At 56.3% G+C, this 16357-nt stretch overlaps 6 protein-coding genes across 6 annotated transcripts; 3 read left to right on the forward strand and 3 right to left on the reverse strand.

Moving 5' to 3' along the window:
- Positions 1 to 323: 323 nt before the first annotated feature.
- CABS01_07705 (GNS1/SUR4 family protein) lies at positions 324 to 1509 on the reverse strand (the record flags this gene model as incomplete). The annotated part of the gene is made up of 4 exons (XM_060541067.1): positions 324 to 655; positions 703 to 915; positions 966 to 1035; positions 1084 to 1509. The coding sequence occupies 4 exons, from the start codon at positions 1507 to 1509 to the stop codon at positions 324 to 326; spliced, it is 1041 nt and encodes a 346-aa protein (XP_060402567.1).
- Positions 1510 to 3731: 2222 nt separating this feature from the next.
- Positions 3732 to 4713, forward strand: CABS01_07706 (cytochrome c oxidase subunit Va; the record flags this gene model as incomplete). The annotated part of the gene is made up of 4 exons (XM_060541068.1): positions 3732 to 3934; positions 4179 to 4224; positions 4341 to 4458; positions 4592 to 4713. The coding sequence occupies 4 exons, from the start codon at positions 3732 to 3734 to the stop codon at positions 4711 to 4713; spliced, it is 489 nt and encodes a 162-aa protein (XP_060402568.1).
- A 759-nt stretch (positions 4714 to 5472) lies between these two features.
- CABS01_07707 (uncharacterized protein) lies at positions 5473 to 9856 on the reverse strand (the record flags this gene model as incomplete). Its single annotated transcript, XM_060541069.1, has 4 exons — positions 5473 to 6354; positions 6406 to 6567; positions 6616 to 9624; positions 9680 to 9856. 4 exons carry the CDS (start codon positions 9854 to 9856, stop codon positions 5473 to 5475), a joined length of 4230 nt encoding a protein of 1409 aa, XP_060402569.1.
- An 835-nt stretch (positions 9857 to 10691) lies between these two features.
- On the reverse strand, positions 10692 to 11884 carry CABS01_07708 (emp24/gp25L/p24 family/GOLD; the record flags this gene model as incomplete). Its single annotated transcript, XM_060541070.1, has 5 exons — positions 10692 to 10982; positions 11036 to 11224; positions 11280 to 11457; positions 11605 to 11740; positions 11875 to 11884. The coding sequence occupies 5 exons, from the start codon at positions 11882 to 11884 to the stop codon at positions 10692 to 10694; spliced, it is 804 nt and encodes a 267-aa protein (XP_060402570.1).
- Positions 11885 to 12058: 174 nt separating this feature from the next.
- CABS01_07709 (PhoD-like phosphatase) lies at positions 12059 to 14080 on the forward strand (the record flags this gene model as incomplete). Its single annotated transcript, XM_060541071.1, has 4 exons — positions 12059 to 12133; positions 12193 to 12204; positions 12276 to 13849; positions 13897 to 14080. 4 exons carry the CDS (start codon positions 12059 to 12061, stop codon positions 14078 to 14080), a joined length of 1845 nt encoding a protein of 614 aa, XP_060402571.1.
- A 572-nt stretch (positions 14081 to 14652) lies between these two features.
- On the forward strand, positions 14653 to 16225 carry CABS01_07710 (uncharacterized protein; the record flags this gene model as incomplete). Its single annotated transcript, XM_060541072.1, has 5 exons — positions 14653 to 14921; positions 15073 to 15413; positions 15470 to 15652; positions 15790 to 16123; positions 16198 to 16225. 5 exons carry the CDS (start codon positions 14653 to 14655, stop codon positions 16223 to 16225), a joined length of 1155 nt encoding a protein of 384 aa, XP_060402572.1.
- Positions 16226 to 16357: the final 132 nt, after the last annotated feature.

Here is a 16357-nt window from a genome sequence, read left to right on the forward strand (position 1 = left end):
GCCTCCCAGGTCGTCATACACGTCCGACTGTAGACCCCCACTGCTTATCACAGCAGGGCTCCTTTTTTCGTTTTTCAAAGTGTTGCCTCGCCAGTAGCGAGGGAACGATGCAGTAATACACAGTTGTGAAGAAAAGGCCACGCCTTGGAAAAAGTCGTAGTCGCGCGGCCTGGCATGCCGTCAAGCCAAAGAATAAGGTGTCTCGTCACATCCAAACGCGTTAAGCCGTTGACATATCGGCAAACAGAGACCCTCAGATGCCTGTGCGGTCACCTGCGTATATACACTCCACAGAGTGGACGGCACCAAGATTGGCAAGGGGTTTACGCCTTGCGGGATCGAGGGGTGGAGGAGCCGTTGGCCTTGGCTCCGCTGGCCTTGGCGCTGCCGTTGGAGTGGCCGGCGACAGCCGAGGCAACGGCGTGAGGGTCGGGGAGGGGAGCCTGGCTCATGCGGCGGAGAGACTTGCGGGTCTGGGACTTGCCGCCCTTCTTGTAGGTTGCGAGGTAGAAGGAGATGAAGAGGACGAGGTAGGAGCTGAGGATACCGATACCAGCAAAGGCGGCAAACTCCTCACCGGCACACTCGCCCGCATTGGGCATCCAGGGGAAGTAGGTCGAGGTGAAGTAGGTGTAGGAGGCGAAGTAGACGAAGCCTGGGACAGTTAATACTTTGTTGACAGACGGACTGAGTGCAGCTTACCGAGATCGATGATGAACTGGATGATCTGGAAACGAGTGACCCACTCCTTCCACCAGATGCGAACGCCGCGGGCACTCTGGAAGTAGTACCAGTACATGACGACGTGGACGCCGAGGTTGAGGGTGATGGGAACCCATGAGACGGCAGTGGAGCCAATCAGCTGGGTGTAGCAGAGGAGAGCAGTCGCGCCGTGGTGGTAGCAGTGGAGGAAGGCTGTAGAGTGTCAGTCTCGAGGGTTACACAAATCAGGGAGGTGCGCATACTCAGAGGCTTCTTCTTGAGGAAGAGGAAGACGGTGTCGAGCAGCTCCATGTACTTGGTGAGGTAGGTCATCTAGGCTGGTCAGCTGATGTCAATCGCGCGCCAGTCGATGGAACGTACGTAGTAGAGGACAACGAGAGGCTGGGTCCAGCCGCCGTCGGCGTGGCAGATGGAGTGGAAGATGCCCTTGCGAACAACGGTGGGCAGGAGCTCCTCAATGTAGAGAGCGAGGAGACCGGCGCTGATGAGGGTGAGGATCAAGTTGTGGGCGAGGAAGAGACCCTTGAGCTTGTAGGGCTCGCGGTTGCGCATCCACTCGCGTCCTCCAAAGATGATGGTGTAGTAGATGATGACGAAGATGCCGGCCGACTTGATGGTCGACATGGGCGTGACGCCAGGCTGGAATCTGAACTCGCTCACGGGGTAGCCCACGATGGGAGTCCAGACCTTGTCGAGAAGAGGCCATAGGTGGATGCCAAAGGGGCGATCGAGCGTGGGGAGAGGCAGTTGCTCGTAGAACGAGGAAGGTGCTTGTGTGGCCGCCATCTTGATGGTTGGTGGTGTTTTTTTTTTCGTCGAGCTCGGTGGGAGAAGAAAGACGGGTGTTGTGGCGCGATTATCTACTTGCGAAGATTTGCGACAAGGTGTTCGGTTACCGTGGGTCTTTCGATGGGGACTCGACACGGAAGACGCGGATTGATGGGATGGAGGAGGTAGAGTGTGTTCTACTCAGCAATGCAGCAGCGGCGGCGGCAAAGCGGTTCGATGGACACGATCCAGAAAAGAGGCAGAAGTCTAAGGAGTGACGACTAATAATGGAGGAAGAAAAGAAGAATTGCAGAAAACGCGCTCTCGCTCTCTCTCTACCCGCCGCAAGACACCCGATGAGAGTCTGGAGAATTGAGACGCGGGGAGGGGTCGGAAGGGAGGTGATCAGACAACGGGAAAAACGCCACGGGCACGAGTTGGTTTATGAGGAGGAGGAAAAAAGGAGGACGGACGGGGAAGGACACGAGCAATGGAGCAAGCAGCAGCAGCAGCAACAGGCGGCGATGCGAAAAGTTGTTGAGATGGTCAAAAGGGGAAAATTCCGATCCAGAAGGTCAAGGTACCCTGTACTTGTCGCGCAGCCTTTTTCGCGGCCTTCATTTGATCGTGCAGCATGTGATTCGCTGTCAGACCCTAGCGCAGCCAATCATGGGCCGTGCCTGGGCCTATGCTCATTTGGGTACCTGGTCGTCCAGCGACTCCAGCGTACCCACTCGACGTAGGTACCTGGGTTTCCAAGGCACTGATACTGCCTGTAGCGCGCAAACACGTGACCCAGCTATGTCACCGCCTGAGTAAGTACAGTGGACGTAGGGAACCTTGAGGTAGGCAAAGTACGGGGAACAAGATGCCGTCAAAGGCCGGACGTTGTTTATTATTCACCGTCCTGATTGACTGGCCAGATGCTCCGGTAGGCTTACGTCGTTCGGATACTGCGGTCTGTTCGACCCTTGGCAACACCACAAACCATCCTACAGACAACGAACATACCGTCAGCTGCCAGACGACGCGGGCCGTTGCAACCCAGTCTTGGAGACCTTGCAGGTTGGTTCCATGCGTTCCATGTTGGAGAGGTCTTACTCCTCGGAGACGGGAGTCTTGGGTTGCGCTGAACAAGGTCCAGTTAGCCGTCGGGCTAACCCACTGCCAACTCGACCTAGCCCCAAAACAACCGTCACGGCCGCATGTACCGAGTACCTCGACTGCTCGTGATGCACATTGCAATCTCGGAAGTTTAGGCTACGTTGCCAATTGCACAGCGCAGGCCGTACGGAGTAGACAGAGAGTCAGGTCTTTTCGTCTGTACTATCTGTAGACTGCATCCCGTATCCATACGAGATTGCCTATGCAAGCAGAAAGAGGGTCAATAAAAGAATTGTGCCTCGGCTCCGGCACCCAATTGGCCTTGTACTAATCAATTGTCTCCCACGATCATCGAATCTCGATGGGGGACGTGCTGGATGCCGTCACAATCTCCGGCTTCTTGGTCCGGCCACCTTCGGCCCCGTGTCTTCTCCCCCTTCCGTCCCAATCAGCCTTCCCCCCTTGAAGAGAAGCCGTGCAGCATATGTGTATCCGTACTTGGGAGGATGGGACGGCCGGTGCAACGGAGCCTCAAGTTTGCTCCCAACTCCGGCCCGGGGAAGTGGTGCTCTGTGTCCATTGCGGGAACCCGGGGGGAGCCTTACGAGATCCGAACAAAACCCCCGTAGTTCGCGTGTCCCAATGGTCTGTCATATTCCCGGGGGGAGGTTGAAGATGCACCCGAAACACCACGCAACTCTGTCAGGGTTCCTGGGGAACCAGTGAGAGCCTGGAGGATGAGTATGACCATTTCCAGATTCGGGGGAGAATCGTCCACAGTGGCCTGATGATGAGCACGCGTGCGAACAGCGCCAACACTGTGTTCATCCGCCGGTGATTCACACGTCAGGCAGCGGCAGCCCAGACACAATTCACACGGCCTGGAGCTTCACAGCCATTGGCTCTCCCCAAAGCAAAGCACACCCCAAAGCTACGGCTTAGTCATCCAATCAAAATCTCGCAGAATCCAATCCTTTTTCGTGCCTACCAAACTCCAACCACATCATCCGACTCAATCCCGAACGAAACGCCCGTAGCTTTCGCGAAAAAAATAATCGTCACCGACGCAGCAACCTCTCCGCCTTCGCCTCTCCTCTCGGTCGACCCGCTACCACTCCCCTCTCTAATCGAACGAAATGTCTGCCTCTATCCTCCGCGTCGCCGCCCGCGGCTCGACCAGCTTCTTCCGCGCGAACCCCATCCGCCAGCCTCTCGTCGCCCGCTCCGGCATGCTCCTGCCCATCGTCGCGGGTGTCCCGGCCGCCAGCAACTTCAGCACCAGCGCCCGCCTCCGCTCCGGCGACCACGCCGAGGAGACTTTCGAGGAGTTCAGCGCGAGGTGAGCTATACATTGCATTGGATTGTTCGATTGGGTGGTTTCGAAGGGGGGGTCGTGCGGGTTGGAGGGAAACTCTCGGGCGAGAGGGACGATAGGGATGTTGGAAGGATTGGTGCCTTTTTTTGCCCGCCAACCACCATCATGCCACCATCTCCATCCCTCTTCATCCGCGCGACAAAGCCATTGACCCTCGTCGACCCTCGGACTCGCTTCTCAATTGGCACCGCTAACTTTTGCACCACAGATTCGAGAAGGAATTCGATGGCGTCCAGGACGTTTTCGAGCTTCAGGTACGGCCTCTGACACTATGCCCTCGGGATCTGAACCTAGTCCCCTACTACCCGTACCCCCGGCAGAGAAGTGGTCTGATGGGGCGAGGCTGACTCTTTTTTTACCGCAACAACAGCGTAACCTCAACAACGCCTTCGCCTACGACTTGGTCCCCTCTCCCTCCGTCGTCGCCGCCGCTCTCAAGGCCGCCCGTCGCGTCAACGACTTTGCTACCGCCGTCCGCATCTTTGAGGGTATGCATCCCCCCCTCCCCCAGTTGCTGTTGCAGCCGTGCAACGTGCACCCGGGTTCCCGTCTTCCGCAGGCCCGAGCAACGCTGCGGATGCCCTGCACAACTGACTGAATCCCAACTGACACACCCAACAGGCGTCAAGGCCAAGGTCGAGAACAAGGGCCAGTACGAGCAGTACCTCGAGGAGCTCAAGCCCCTGAGGGAAGAGCTCGGCGTCCCCCTCAAGGAGGACATCTACCCCGAGGAGAAGAACTAAGTTTTCGACCTCCGAATTCAGCGAATTCAAAACGAGGGTCAAAACGAAAGGGGATATCGAGATTCGTTGGAACCGACACTACCCCGGCTAGGGCCAAAACAATATCAAACTCGAAACCAACTTGTATATTTCTACAGGAGCCAAGAAGAGAGGAAAGAAAGGAGCAAAACCCGACAAAGTCTGCTTGCCGCGTGTGTTTGTGTCTGTAGGAGAAGTCCGATAGAACGGGAGGGGGAGTTTTTTCTTGGTAGTGTGATTTTCCCAAATCAAAGTCCCATGTACCATCTTAGAGCCTCTTCTCAATGTCATATGTTCAACCTGTCTGTCTACCAGAACCCAGCCTGCCGTGCTTCTCCTGGGCAGTCGTGACGTTGAGCAAGCAAGTGAGCCAATTCAGTGGGGAACAACTGGGGGACCTGCATTCCAAACGTCTCGGGAATGCAACGCCTCGATGCATCTAGTCACAGGTTGCCAAGCGACAGCTTTCTGATCATCACCAACGAGATAGCAAGACGTGTCTTTCGTAGCATATAGCCATCTGATAACTATCCAGCTCAACCACAACCTCTCAGAGCCAAGGCATCAAAACACAGCGAAACCCTCTCAATGGTATCTTTCTCTCTAAGGGTAAGGAAACCATTACCGAGCTCTCGGTAACAACGGTACACATCAAATCAGTACAATGTCCTCCCCCGACATCTCCAGACTCTCCTCGCAATCTCTCAATCCCCAAGACCGCCATCACGTAAACCCACGTCTTCAATCCCGCAAATGGGGCCACCTGTTGTTGGCCGAGTTATTAAAAAACTGCAGACCCGCAACGGGCGTACCGCCGCCAGATTCATGCGGCGTAGGCGACGTCCCTCGACTAGCCGAACCACCGTTACCACCACCGCCAGCAGCGCGTCCCGTTCGCGGGCTCATGACGCTCAGCCGCGGGCTTCGGGGCACGCTCTGCTGCCTCGTCTCCCTGCGTCCGTTTTTGAGCGCCCGCAGCTCCTTCTCCACGCGTGCGAGCTCCTTTTCGCGGTCCTTGGTGATGGCCTTGGTCTCGACAATCTGCCTCTGCATCTCCTTGACCTGCTGTCCGGCGTTGGCCGTGACGTTGAGGACCTGCGCGAGGTTACCCGGGACTGACGATTGCATCGCGGCCACCTGTTCCTTGAGCTCACGGTTCTCGCGAGAGAGCTCGCTGTTGGAATGGTTGGCCGTCTGATACGCGTCTCTCGCGTAGCTTAGCTCGCCGTCCCGGCTCTCGAGCTTCTTCTCGAGCTCTGCCACCTTGGCCAAGGCCTTTTCGAGTTCTGCCGTCTTCTCTTTAAACGTCTCCGTCGCGACGGAGCCGGCGTTGACGAGGGCTTCTTCGAGAGTGGCGCTCTTGACCTTTAACTTCTCTTCGAAAGCCTGGGCCTTTTCTTGCCACTCGCGGCTCTTTTCCAGGGCCTGTTCCTCCTTTCTCTTTGCTTCATCGCGCTCAGCCTCGAACTTGGCCCGTTCCCGAAGCGACGCCATGTGTGCCGCCTGAATGGAGTTGGTGGTCTCGTCGTAGCTCTTGACCCTCTTGGAGAGATTGATGACCTGTTTCCGGAGATTGGACTCCATGCTGTTCTTCTCCTCTAGCTGATGCTCGAGTTCGGACACCTGATACTCCGTTAGCAATCTGTAATGTTGAGCCGTGCCAACGCTCCCTACCTTATCCGTTAGAGTGTCCAGATGCTCCTGGGTCGTCTGGACGTGCAGCTGTGACGGTCGAGGATTCAACTGACTGCTAACCGCTGCGTCAATGTCTCCTGGATCTTGTCCAGGGAGCGGGCTGACCCGAAGGCGTTTGACAGCTTGCTGCTGCTCGCCATCCTACGCACCTGATTAGCACTGATTCTGTACCACAAAAGGGCAACTCACAGTCTTGCGCTTGCGGGTCGGCTCCTCCGCCTGGCTCTCGGGCTGGCTGCTCGAGTACAAGTCCAGAACAGAGGAGGGGATAAGCTCAGGGTCCCAGTCGAAGCCGGGGTCGGGAAGGATTGCCTGATTGGCAAACGAAACTGCGTAGTGATCAATCATGACGCCCTGGTTATCTCTTTCGTCAAGATAGCTCATCTTTCTTGACTGGCACACGGCGATGCATAGCGCATTCTGTCGTACCAAGCCCGTGAAATCCGCCGGCAACAGTAACTCCAGGTGCTCGATAGAGCACGTCGTCGTGAGCCTCAGCAACATTGGCTTCTTCCCGTTCATCTTGCCCCATTGATCAAGGAGGTCTGTCTGCAAAATGCCATTGTCGAATCCAATGACGACGTCAAAGTCGCTTAGGTCATCGACGAGAGCCTGCTCGGAGTGCACGAGAACGACGAGCAGAGAATGCTCATCCTGGCTTTCCAGCTCATGCAACCCCTTTCGCGAGTATGCCATATCCCCGGTGCCGACGATAGCCTCGAGGTACCCGATGACGTTGATATCACGCGCAAGAATGAGTATCTTCTTGTGGCTTGTCTGGAGTCGCTCGAGGAATCGGCCCACAAAGAAAAACTTGCTATTGGTGCCCATGGCATGCTTCTTGAGGTCTTCTGCGGACAAGGCATCAATCGAGTCACCGTCGAGAGGCGCGGGCATGTCGCAAATGTCGCGAAGCTGGCTGAACATTTTGCCAATAGACTCTATAGCGGTTTTATCGGGGATGTCTTCCTCGGACTGCATATCCTTGGTGAATTGCTCAATCATATTGCGATAGGACTTGATGGTGCTCCGATACAGGGGGCGAATGTTGGCCGGAAACGAGAGCGTAACCAAGTATTCGCTCTGGTCCACGGTCGTAGGGGGACCTGAAAGGTATGGCTCTTCAATGTCCGGCGAAGTGACAGTGCTTTGGTCGCCTGCGGTGGTCTGGTCTTCCGGCAGCATATCCATAGGATGGTCCTCGGGCTGAGGAAGTGTGTTCGATGCCTCCTCGGGCTCGACTGATCTGCTAATGTCTGAGGGGGATATGGTGATGGGAAGCTGCTCGGCTGCTTCAGGTGGCATGAGATTGCTGGGAAAGATGTCTCCCATGCTAGCAGTTTGGTGCTCTTCGTGGATCAGAGGCTCCATCGCCGGCTCGACCGGGGCGCCGGCAAGTCCAGGCATATCTGTAGACGACGTGACTGGCTCTCCCATGGTCCAGTTTCCTGTGAGAGGCGGCTGCGAGTTGATTTGGATGGATGGATGATCCATGGGCGCTGAGAATGCAAGATCCGCGACCAGAGAGGGGTCATCGTGACGAATTTGAGCCGACTCAGTCGTCGGACTCGTCAATCCTGCCTCGCCTAATGTGCCTTGCAACGCAGCTTCTTGGATCCTCATCAGCTCCTCTATCGCCGAGAGTGGTTCATCGCCCGAAGTGTCCATGGCTGGAGGTAGACTCAGCGGCCGGTCAGAGCCCTGAGACTTGTTGGATGATGAGGGATGAGGGGGGAGTGACCGTCTTTCGAAGCAAGTCTGAAAACTGTCGGCCTCGGAAACCTCGTCCTCGTCGCGTTGTGATGGAGGCGAGCCTGAACTGGCGACTGTGGGACTGAAGCGTATGCGCGAAGGTCTTCGACGGACGGTATCAGGGACCACAGGCTCTTCCGTGGAGCTCTGGCTTGCGGAAATATCCAGGAGAGGTTGAACGACTTGAGCAGCTTGCGTGTTCTGGCTGGGGCGTGTATCAGAACAAGCAATGACTTGCTCAGTCGCCCACTCCTGATTTTCGGTCTGTTGTTGCGACTTACTGGAGGCGCTCTTCGCTGATGAAGTTGCTTGAGAAGTCGAGGTGTCGAAATCAAAGGCAGGCTGGGTGAGGAAAATGGGCGTCCTGGTAGGCTGCGAGTCCTGGGGATAGTCTCCAATGGCGGAGTTTTCAGCCTGCTCGACTGCGCGCAGGTCGTCGATCTGATGAGATGGAATTGACCTATCAGAGACTGAAGGAAGGGAGTCGTGTTCACGTGAGGCGCGTCGAGGTGGGTGCGATGCTGCAGGCTCTACGGCGGAATGCCGATTAAAAGGTGAGGCTTGGTCGAGGTCAAAGCTTGGGCCCTGGCTTGGTTCAGGGCTGTTCTGCGTCAAAGGGATGTAACCCGACGACACCGGCTCCGGTGGGTGATTCTGAGATGCCGGGTGAGGCGACTCCAAGGGTGTCCGACGCACAAAGAAGTGTGAACGGTGATCCGCTGGACTGAGGTATCGGGCCTGGGAATCCGTAGACTTACTCAGGGAGGTCCTCAGGCTAGACTGCTTTTGCGAATCCGGAATCTCACGCTCGACACAGGCGTCCCCTTTGTTGCTTGTCGAGGCCCCTTGTCTGTTGGAGAACGGCGAGTCCTGGGTATCGAATGCTGAGTACTCTTGAGAATCGGGGATCGTCCTTTGACTGAGGCCCTCGGTGATGACTACTTGGCTGTCTTCGTCTTCAAGGGCCGAGATGGGCTGTGAGCTGAGCGACGTTGACCCTCGCGAGTCGGATATACTAATGTATTCTGAAAAGTCGCGATCTACTTTGGAGGGAATCGCCACGAAGAAGCTGGCCGTGGTGTTGTTGTATACAACATCCGAGGCAGCGTCGGTATCAACCTCTGATGCCGACGACAGCAGGGAAGGAACCTCACTAGGGTACCGCTTCTGCTGAGGTGGGTTCGAGTCGTTGTCCGAGTCCGGATTCTGCAGATCTTCTGACTGCCTAGACTGCGATCTCCTGCGTCTGTTTGCCGTCTGCACGGGCTGGCTACTGTCGATCGACCTGGTGGACGGAGTACGCGCCGGTGAGCCCTGCTGTGCTACACCTCGGACGTCCCGCAATACAGGCTCTCCTGCTGGCGCGGTGCCGTCCTCTTGATAGACCAAATCGAGTTTCCTTCTCCAATCGAATATCGCTTTCGAGGTGACGTCCTTGCTTGGGGCCTGGTTGGAGTTAACAATCGCTCCGATAAACAAGGGGGGGGGCACTTAGACTTACCCACGTGGGACGGTATCGCTCGCCGGTTTCCGGGTTGTCTTCCCAATCGACGAGATATTCAATATTCGAGCCGTTTCGCCTTTCTTGTAGGATATCCTTAATGATGTACCATTCCTCCTTTGGCTGTTCCTTGTGCTTTTTTGGGTTTTTGGAGCTGCGGCGCGAGTCCCTCGGCATTGACGAGTCGCGATCCACCTCAGCAGAGGTGGTGTGTTGTTTTGGAGGTGCTCGTTGGCGCGGCGGATTGGGCTGGCGTATGCGGTTTCGGGTCCATAAGTATCGCTGATCTTTGGAGGATGCGCGCGTGAGGTTGCGATATGTCCGAGCAAAGTCGCTAGAAAGGACCTACACAGGTCGCACGCGAGGCTACCGTTGCTATCGCAGCTCGTGAAGCTCAAGCCCAAGCTGGGCAGACCACTGCGGGTCCACCTGCAGCCTGCCGTGGCTTGTGCACGAGCCACAGATTCAGCCAATCAAATGTCGCCGACAGCTCACTCAGGATGGCAGTGGTTGACGCCGTCTATCAATGTCTCTAGCACAACTGCGACAGCTGTAGGTCCGAAAGTTTGGTGGAAGAGTAGTGTGCGAGGAAAGGCAATGGCTGGCATTTGGGAAAGTGTGGCCTGGCGGGACGTCGCATATAGTACCTGTTGGTCCGTCGGGCCTTGAAAGCGTTCAAGCTCTCGGCCCCGACACCTGCAGGCAAACACATCATGGCAACAGCCTCGTCACAAAGAACCTCGACTCTAGGGAGAACACTCATTAAACCATTCATCAAGTCCACTAGCGGTACCGGTGCTACATGTGCTCCGAGGCTCCCATTTACGGACCAGTCGACCCGCAGACTCCCTTCTTCATGACAACAGCGCTGAATTTTGATCGTCGTAGATATCTCATTCCGTGAACCACATCAAGTCTCTTTTTACTTGTGATATACACGAGTCCCTGGTGACTCCTTTTACCCCGCGCCGCGATGAAATCCAGAATAAACTTTTTTGGTTCGTTGCGCCGTTCATACGTAGCCCTTGCGCGCGCCCTGGAAGAAGAAGCGAACGATAAACACCTGCAGAGCTCCCATAAGCACGATGAGGGCGCACTGGATCATGCTGAAGTTGATGATGCGGCCTTCGGTGCTGCGGACGGTGCTGAAGTTGCGGTTCTCTCTGGTGCGGAAGTATTTCTGGCCTCTCGAGATGGTCGAGAGCTGGCCGGAGAGCTTGAAGATGGTCTCCTCGAGGGTGGAGTGCTGTTCGGGAGAGGCACCCTGCTTGGCGGGAAGCTGAGCGCGAACCTCGTTCTCGACCTGGATTGGCATGGGTCAGTAGAGCTTGGGTTGGGAGTTATTCGGGAGCGTACGGCAATCTCAAAGTCGACAAACTTCTCGGCAAAGGTACTCATCTCGTTGTTGAAGCAGAACTCGTAGTCGCCCATCTGCTGGGCCGTGAAAACAAAGTCGCCCTGGCGCTCCTTGGCTCCATCGAGGATCATCTTGTTGCCCGGGCCGGTGACGGTGTAGTCGACATCGAAAGAACCACCGGATTGGACCTGTTACGCATCGCTGTTAGCTTGATGCAGCACTTTGAAGTGGTGGTGAACGCACGGCAAAGTAAAAGGCAATCTTCTCGTTATCCTTCTGGGTCTTGGCGTAGAAGCAGGCCTTCTCGTTGGCGTGGAGCTTGTAGGTCAATGCCGTGGCAGCGACCTGGGAAACGAAGCAGGCGAAAAGCCCGCAGGCAATGGCGGACACCCTCATGATGTGTTGTTGCGTGGGGAGAGTCCTGGGTGGGCGCGTGAGGGTATCTCTCGTCGACTCGTGAAGCAGGGGATTCTGGACAAGCTGTCGCCAAAAGGGTCACTTAGAACGGGCCACGATTGAAAGTTCGGCGCGGAAAATTGGCGCCGCTACGCCCCTTGGGAGCACGCACGGGCCAGCGGCAGCGCTGCGGGAGAGCAAGGTGGCACCTTTGCACCTCCAGTCCACTGTCCCCACAGCAGCAACAGCTCCCTCACCAGCCACGCTCACATGCAACGGGAGGTGGCTTGTTATCGGTGTTTCAGCGCCTACGGGGCATATCATCAATCAGTGACCTCATCTCTTCAGAAGTCAGCTCAGCTGTCACGTCACGTCTGGCAGAGCTTCCACCTCCCTCTGGCAGGGCAGGTCCACGGAGTACCACCTGCACATTCTATCAAACCTTCTTCCATTGTCTCGTCCTTTCTCTTCAATACCCAGCTGCAAGGGGAGCAGCTCTTGCCTTTTTTTTCTTTCGTAGACGATCCCTGCAAACTATTTAATTCCACTATTCCTCCACCAGTTCAATCTTTCGCATCTACAACCTGCAAGTTCCAACATCTACCCACTACGGAGCTCTCGGCGTCATGGCGGTTCAGACGCGCATCGCCACCACATCCTCAATCGCGTTGAGAGCGGTCTCGTACCTCTTTCTGCGATGGGTAGGTTCTTCAACTTTGTCTTTTAACAATTGGTCGCTAATCATTGGATGCAACTTTAGTTCCCCGGCCCAGTAAGTTCCACTTATTCCCGAGCGTTTGAATGTCCAGGCTTGGCGCATCGTGCTGATCATGGTTGGTCTAGGCTGCTGTGCCCATGAGCATATTCGCACTCTTTGCAGTCTTTGTGCCTTCCTTCGTATCTGGGTACATTAATGAGCCAAAGTACGATGTCGTGGAGGACGACGTGGACGTGACGGTCAAAGAGACTGTTACCGAGGATGTCGGCGGCGCCACCAACGGCCATGTCGTTGCTGAAGAGATCCGGGTCGAAGAGACTATCGTCGTTACAGAAAAGTCCAGTCCACTAAAGACGCTCCTGGCGGGAACACCGAGCTCGACCAGCCCTATTCTTTCCATCTTGACCTTCCTGATCAACTTGGCCTTGGTCGCAATGACGGCCGACTTCTTATTCCGCGTTCGACAGTACCATCCGGTCGACGACCTCTCCTTTGTGCGTCTTGGCTATGTCTCTCCGACAGAGGCAAAATTCGTCATTCGCGAACCCGACCAGGCCAAGATGCCCGTTACGCTCGAGATTCACATCAAGGACCCGCAGCCACCCTTTGACAACCCCATGTGGCAGCTTGGTGGCGGGCTGAGATTCACCGACAACACGACCGACTTTGCGACAACCTTGACCGTGCCCCTGAAGCACTCCCAGCAGAGAGTTTATGAGTGGCGCACGTCCAACAACCACAGCGGCGAGTTCGTGGCCCCGCCTAGAGCTGGGCAGATGTCGACCTTTAACGACAACAAGTTCACCTTCTTGTCGACTTCGTGCATCCTGCCACGCTTTCCGTATAACCCCTTGGAGCACGCCCTGGCGATTCCCGGCATGCGCCATTTGGCGAGGGTCTTACCTAGTCTGCAGGCGCAGTTCATGCTCTTCTTGGGCGATTTCATCTACATTGACGTACCCAAACGCCAGGGCAAGAATGAGGAGGACTACCGCCAAAAGTACCGTCACGTCTACGCCTCGCCGGACTGGGCACCCGTAGGACAGAATCTCAGCTGGATTCACGTTCTTGATGACCATGAAATCGGCAACGACTGGTCGTCAAACACCACTGGCGTGTACCGGGCCGCAATCGAGCCGTGGCACCACTACCAGGAGCTGGCCAACCCGCCTCCCGCTCGCGTTGCCGGGACCACAAACCTCCGCAGACAGGGCGCCACCTACTTTGAGTTTGTCCAGGGCCCCGCGAGCTTCTTCATGCTCGACACGCGCTCGTACCGATCCGACAATGACGTTCCTTCCGACAGCCCGGAGAAGACGATGCTGGGTGCTGAGCAGCTGGAGGACTTCCTCGCCTGGCTGAACCGGCCTGAGCCCAAGGGGGTCAAATGGAAGATTGTTGCCTCGTCGATTCCCCTGACCAAGAACTGGCCCATCAACCGCAAGGATACGTGGGGAGGTTTCCTGGTGGAGCGTCGCAAGATTTTGGAGGCCATGTGGGATGCTGGCGCCAGGGGCGTTGGTGTTGTCGTCGTCTCTGGCGATCGCCACGAGTTTGCGGCCACCAAGTTTCCCCCTCCCGCCGATGGAAGATGGCCTGAGAGCGCCGCCGCATACGAGTTCTCGTGCAGTCCGCTGAACCAATTTGCATCACCGTTGCCAAGCTACAGACAGACCGACAACGAGGATGTGTCTCTCAAGTAAGTGCAGTCGCAGAACATTCAAGGTACGATACTAACAGGCATAGGTACATCCACTCTGGCAACTCCAAGTTTGGCTCTTTGACCATTGAGAACCTAGCGGAGGGCGAGCAGAGCTCTCTCAAGTACAACCTATACATTGACGGCGAGATCGTTTGGAACACGATCATCCTGTCACCCCCGGTCGAAAAGGCCCCCAGCTCGTTTTGGGATAAGTTGAAGGGAAACTAGGATAGATGGGTAGATAGAGGTGATATGGTCAGCATCAGAATTTGAATCACACGTTATTGCAAGCAAGGCATTGCAGTTCGCGCCCTGTTTCGTTTCCGGCGCCGGTTTTCATCCGCACCGAGTGTACACACCAGAGGACTGCTGCTCATCTTTCGTCCACCATCGCGTAAGCCCCACCGGTGCTGTCGTAGACTTCGTTCACAGGAACTTCGAATTCCTCGCATCATCACCGCTGGCCAATCGCAGGGGCAACGTTTGGCCAACACCGGCATGCATCCTGCGTTGCGCTACGGCACCCCCTCTCCCGGACGATGTTGTCCAGCCCCCGGGAATAAGAGACCGGATGACGGTCTGCTACGCCAACTCCTCAATGACAATCGGATTGCCTCACACAAGTGCGGAGAAGCAACACCTGCATGAGCTCCAAGCCGAGATAACATCACCTACCCCATCGAATCAACGAACCTGTCGCAGACCAAACATAACCAAGCTTGGAGCACTTCCAAATCCTGCAGAACTTCAGACTCGAAAAATAGGTGAAGAGAGAAAGAAAAAAAAAAAAGACCAGAGAAATGGCAATGAAGCGCCTCCAACAGCTCGGCAACCAACTCACACAGACCTCTTCTAAACCAGACGAAGAGACAATGGCCCCCGCAGACTCCAAATTCGCCCTCGACGAAAACGGCATCCCGCCGTTCGAGTCGCTGCCCCTCGGCAAAGACGACCCGCGCTTCTCGGCCTGGGGCCTCTACGGCGACAAGGACGAGCTGGGGACGCTGAACAGGTTGACCGACGAGCGCGTCGCTGCTGCCGCGAGGGAGGAGATCAAGACGGGCGCGAGGTAAACCTGACCATCTGAGCACATCGCCATCGTCGTCCTCCTCCACGTGAAGTCCACGATACCCAAACCTTGTACCATGTGAAGAAAAGGGGATTCATGAGATGCGAGATGATGGAATCTCGGGGAAATAAAAACTGACGGGACCGCACAGAGTCTCCCTCAACTGGCCCCTGACAGCCCAATCCGCCCCCTTCTTCAACCGCCGCGCCTTCCACCACGACCTCTACCGCAAGCACCCGCGCTTCGTAAACGACGACGAGTGGACCTTCAACTCGCAGTCGTCGTCGCAGTGGGACGGCCTCCGGCACTTCGGGTACCAAAAGGAAGAAAAGTTCTACAACGGCGTCTCCATGGACGAGGTCCACGCCGTGGACGAGGAGGGGAGGCGGTCGACCGTGAATGGGATCCAAGGTAAAACCATCTCTCTCGATTTCCCCTGCGCTCCCGATTGCTTCTTCATTTTAGCTCTGTCGAGCGTCGAGTCTAACCCCCGTGCGCCTGTCACGGCGTGCTTGGGTTCCAACAGTGTGCTGACATCCCAGAAAAAGCCTGGCAGAAACACGGCATCGTCGGCAGAGGCGTCCTCGTAGACTACCACACCTGGCGCCTCGAGCAAAACATGCCTTACGACCCCTTTGCGCGCGACTCCATCCCCGTCGCGGATCTCCAGGCCTGCCTCAAGGCGCAGGGCACCGAGATCAAATTTGGTGACATACTCATCACCCGTACAGGTATCTCCCTCCTCTCTCCCTCTCTCTCTCTCTCTTTTCTGTTTTGTCTCCTCTCGCCCCCTGTCCCCATACCACGTCCCTCTCTCCCCACATCACAACTCTCTCACGAGAACATGACTTAAACAACAAAACGACAGGCTTCACAGCAACACACGCCTCCCTCCCCCCCTCAACCCTGTCCGACCACCTCGCCGCCAGCCCGCAGACCTTCTCCGGCGTAGCCCAATCCGAAGAGACCCTCCGCTGGGTCTGGTCCAACTTCTCCGCCGTGGCAGGCGACCAGCCGTCCTTCGAGTGCTGGCCCCACCGCGACCCGAAGCACTGGATGCACGAGGTCCTCCTCGCCGGCTGGGGCATGCCCGTCGGCGAGCTCTTCGACCTGGAAGCGCTGGCGGCGCAGTGTAAGCGCGAAAAGAGGTGGAGCTTCTTCGTCGTGAGCGAGCCGTGCAATGTCCCCGGCGGTGTCGCGAGGTGAGATCAAGAGTACCCCGTTTGACTTGGAGTTGTCGAAGTCTGGTTTGCGTCTTGGCTGACGGATCGTATAGCCCACCCAATATTCTCGCCATCTTTTGAAAGTCTGGTTTCCCCAGTTTCCCTGGTCCTCTGAGACACCGTATACAAAACTGCCAAATGCAAGCGAATGTAAAACACTTCGAGGAACATGAGGTTTAGTATCTATCACCAGCTTGGAGAAGATTGCCAGGG

The sequence above is a fragment of the Colletotrichum abscissum genome (assembly GCF_030869225.1).
Source record: "Colletotrichum abscissum strain IMI 504890 chromosome Unknown Scaffold_17.1, whole genome shotgun sequence".
Classification (NCBI taxonomy): domain Eukaryota; kingdom Fungi; phylum Ascomycota; class Sordariomycetes; order Glomerellales; family Glomerellaceae; genus Colletotrichum; species Colletotrichum abscissum.